The following is a 2,646-nucleotide window of genomic DNA, read 5'->3' as shown; positions in this document are numbered from 1 at the left end:
GGAAATCCATGATCGCCAACGTCCTTGTGGGACAGGGCACTTAAAAAAAAAAAAAAATATATATATATGTAAACACACACACATCGACCCACTCTATCACTGCAGAGTTCAAGTTCAGGAAGGTGCCTGTGCTGATGGTCGACGGCGAGCAGCTCCACCAGACCACCGTCATCTGCAGGTTCCTGGGAGAGAGGCATAACCTGGCCTCGGGAGACCTTTGGACGATCACTCGGCAGATGGAAGTCGTCGAGGCTCTCCACGACCTCACGAACAGCATGGGGATGGCCTTGCTGGCCAGGTTAGAGGATTTTCAAATATGCTACTGAGCATAAAATGACGGAGTACACGCTTTTATATCTATCTATCTATCTATCTATCTATTTATCTGTCTATATGATTTCCGTTTTTATTTTCTTTCTTTCTTTCTGGAACCAAGATTGCGCCGAATAATGTATTCTTAAAAAAAATCTTTATCATCAGCAGTGTAACGAGAAAATTAGAGTTGATTCGAGGGAACACTTTCCTTTCTCCAGAATACAAGGGAACGAGGAGCGGCAGAGGGTGATGACAGGGCTGACAGAGGTTCAATTCCCTGTCGTCTTGAGCAACATCGAATGCAGGATAACCGACCGAGGGTGGATCCTCTCTCAGCAGGTGATGCGTGTCTATTTACTCCCCCTGTACCAATTAACCATTTCTAGAAATTCCTGCCACGGCAACATTTTTTATGGAATATCGTGGCACCGCAAAATTCACGAGCAAAACACCACATACTGACTATCGTTATCTCCAAATTACTTTCGCAGATGACGTGGGTTGATGTGTTCATAGCAGCTTACCTGGATGTGTACGAAAATTACTTCCCAGGTGTGGTGGGCAGGTTCCCACTCTGTGAGGCTCTCCGGCGCCGCGTCCAGGACATACCAATTATTAAGACGTGGCGACAAGAGAGGCCGGCGTGGCATCCCTTTGAGGACCCCAAAGGTTTGGTGGCGCCAAGCGACGGATCGCAATAGACGTCTTTCCGATGTCGGGCCCGGGAAAATGTGATCCTAGAATGCAAACTCCATTTTGTACCGCGTTTTTATTGGTTCCAGCACATTCATAATATCATGAGTCATAACAGGCGAAGAAAATGACAACCTTGATACTGCTATATCATAAATATATGTAAGACCCCATCAGCTGTGTTTAATCACCGGTTCAAGGATTCGTTCTGATACACACATATACGCGCATAAAGATACATTCACACACACTTACACATACACACATGTGTGATTATTTCATGGATCCAAATTTAACGCAAGACTTTCCAGTCACTTCAGAGTTCAAAATAAGCCGCTGTGCCAACAATAATCTTACTTCAAGAAATGCATACCACAGAATGGGGCAAAACGCTTCCCTCTTGTGTGTACGGTAAATCTGAAAGAACCAAGACCAAAGGAATTTCATGGTTTAACAAGTGGAAATCTGACGTGACGACCATGACTGCAATATGAAGGAACACACACGAGCCACCCAAAGAGTGACGGCAGATTCAAGAACGGAGGAAACGCTGGGCGGGAGACGGAACTAGCATTAGGAGGTCTAGGCAAGCTGTGTGTAAAGTCCCAAGTTTTAGCTTTCTTCATTGACTATATATAAGTATACACTGTATATATAAATATATATATATATATATATATATATATATATATATATATATATATATATAGAGAAGAGAGAGAGAGAGAGAGAGAGAGAGAGAGAGAGAGAAAAATATTATAAATATTATATATATATATATAGTATAAATATATATATATACATAATATAATATATAATATAATATAATATAATATACAAATATATATATATATATATATATATTAAACAGAATAATAGAATAATATAAATAATACATAATATATAATATAATATATATCATATATATAATAATTATATATATATAAATATATATATATATTATATAAATATATATATTATATATATATATAATATATATATAATAATATATTATATATATATATATAGTATATATATATATATATATATATAATATATATATATATAGATATATATATATATATATATATATATATATATATATATTAAACACACACACACACAAACACACATATATACATACATATATATGCATGTATATATATGTACTTATACCATATTTCCGTACACGCAAACCCACACACACACACACACACACACACACTGCAAAAGGCTATGAGTGCCTCTAAGCAATTGTTATGACTGGTTGGCCGTGATAGTGATTTTAACGGCTAGACTCTTTATTGATGAAGAGTAGAACACAGTAAGGCGAAGGCTGGACCGACCTTACCACGTCGGGGGCTGGGCACGAACTGCGTAAGCTGGGTCATCTTTGGGCACAAGAAGTAAAAGTCCACCGAACACGGGGTGTGGAAGGAATAGTGAGGCAGCTGGGGGAAATGTAAGAACAGCTGCAGGAAGTATGGGGGGAGCGAGGTGAGGTCACCGGTTCCGTCTGTTAATGGCCTTCCATATTGCTTGGCCACCTACTCACGCCTCGCATCCTAGGCGTCTTAGATTTGCCTCAAGGGTGACCTAACTTTGGCTGGTCATCTCGTTCTCGCGTGCGTTGTTCTT

At 39.0% G+C, this 2,646-nt stretch overlaps 1 protein-coding gene across 1 annotated transcript in view; it reads left to right on the top strand.

Moving 5' to 3' along the window:
* Positions 1-1,184, top strand: part of LOC119594155 (hematopoietic prostaglandin D synthase-like) — a 13,928-nt gene extending 12,744 nt beyond the window's left edge. Inside the window, exons 3-5 of the mRNA XM_037943229.1 lie at positions 106-298; positions 534-654; positions 807-1,184. Coding sequence (XP_037799157.1) covers positions 106-298; positions 534-654; positions 807-1,016 — 524 coding nt within the window. The 3' untranslated portion in view covers positions 1,017-1,184. The remainder of the gene's footprint in view (positions 1-105; positions 299-533; positions 655-806) is intronic.
* Positions 1,185-2,646: the final 1,462 nt, after the last annotated feature.

Source organism: Penaeus monodon, chromosome 3, assembly GCF_015228065.2.
Source record: "Penaeus monodon isolate SGIC_2016 chromosome 3, NSTDA_Pmon_1, whole genome shotgun sequence".
NCBI classification, from domain to species: Eukaryota; Metazoa; Arthropoda; class Malacostraca; order Decapoda; family Penaeidae; genus Penaeus; species Penaeus monodon.
The sequence above is the reverse complement of the archived record's forward strand: the minus strand, read 5'-3'. Positions and strand labels throughout refer to the sequence as shown.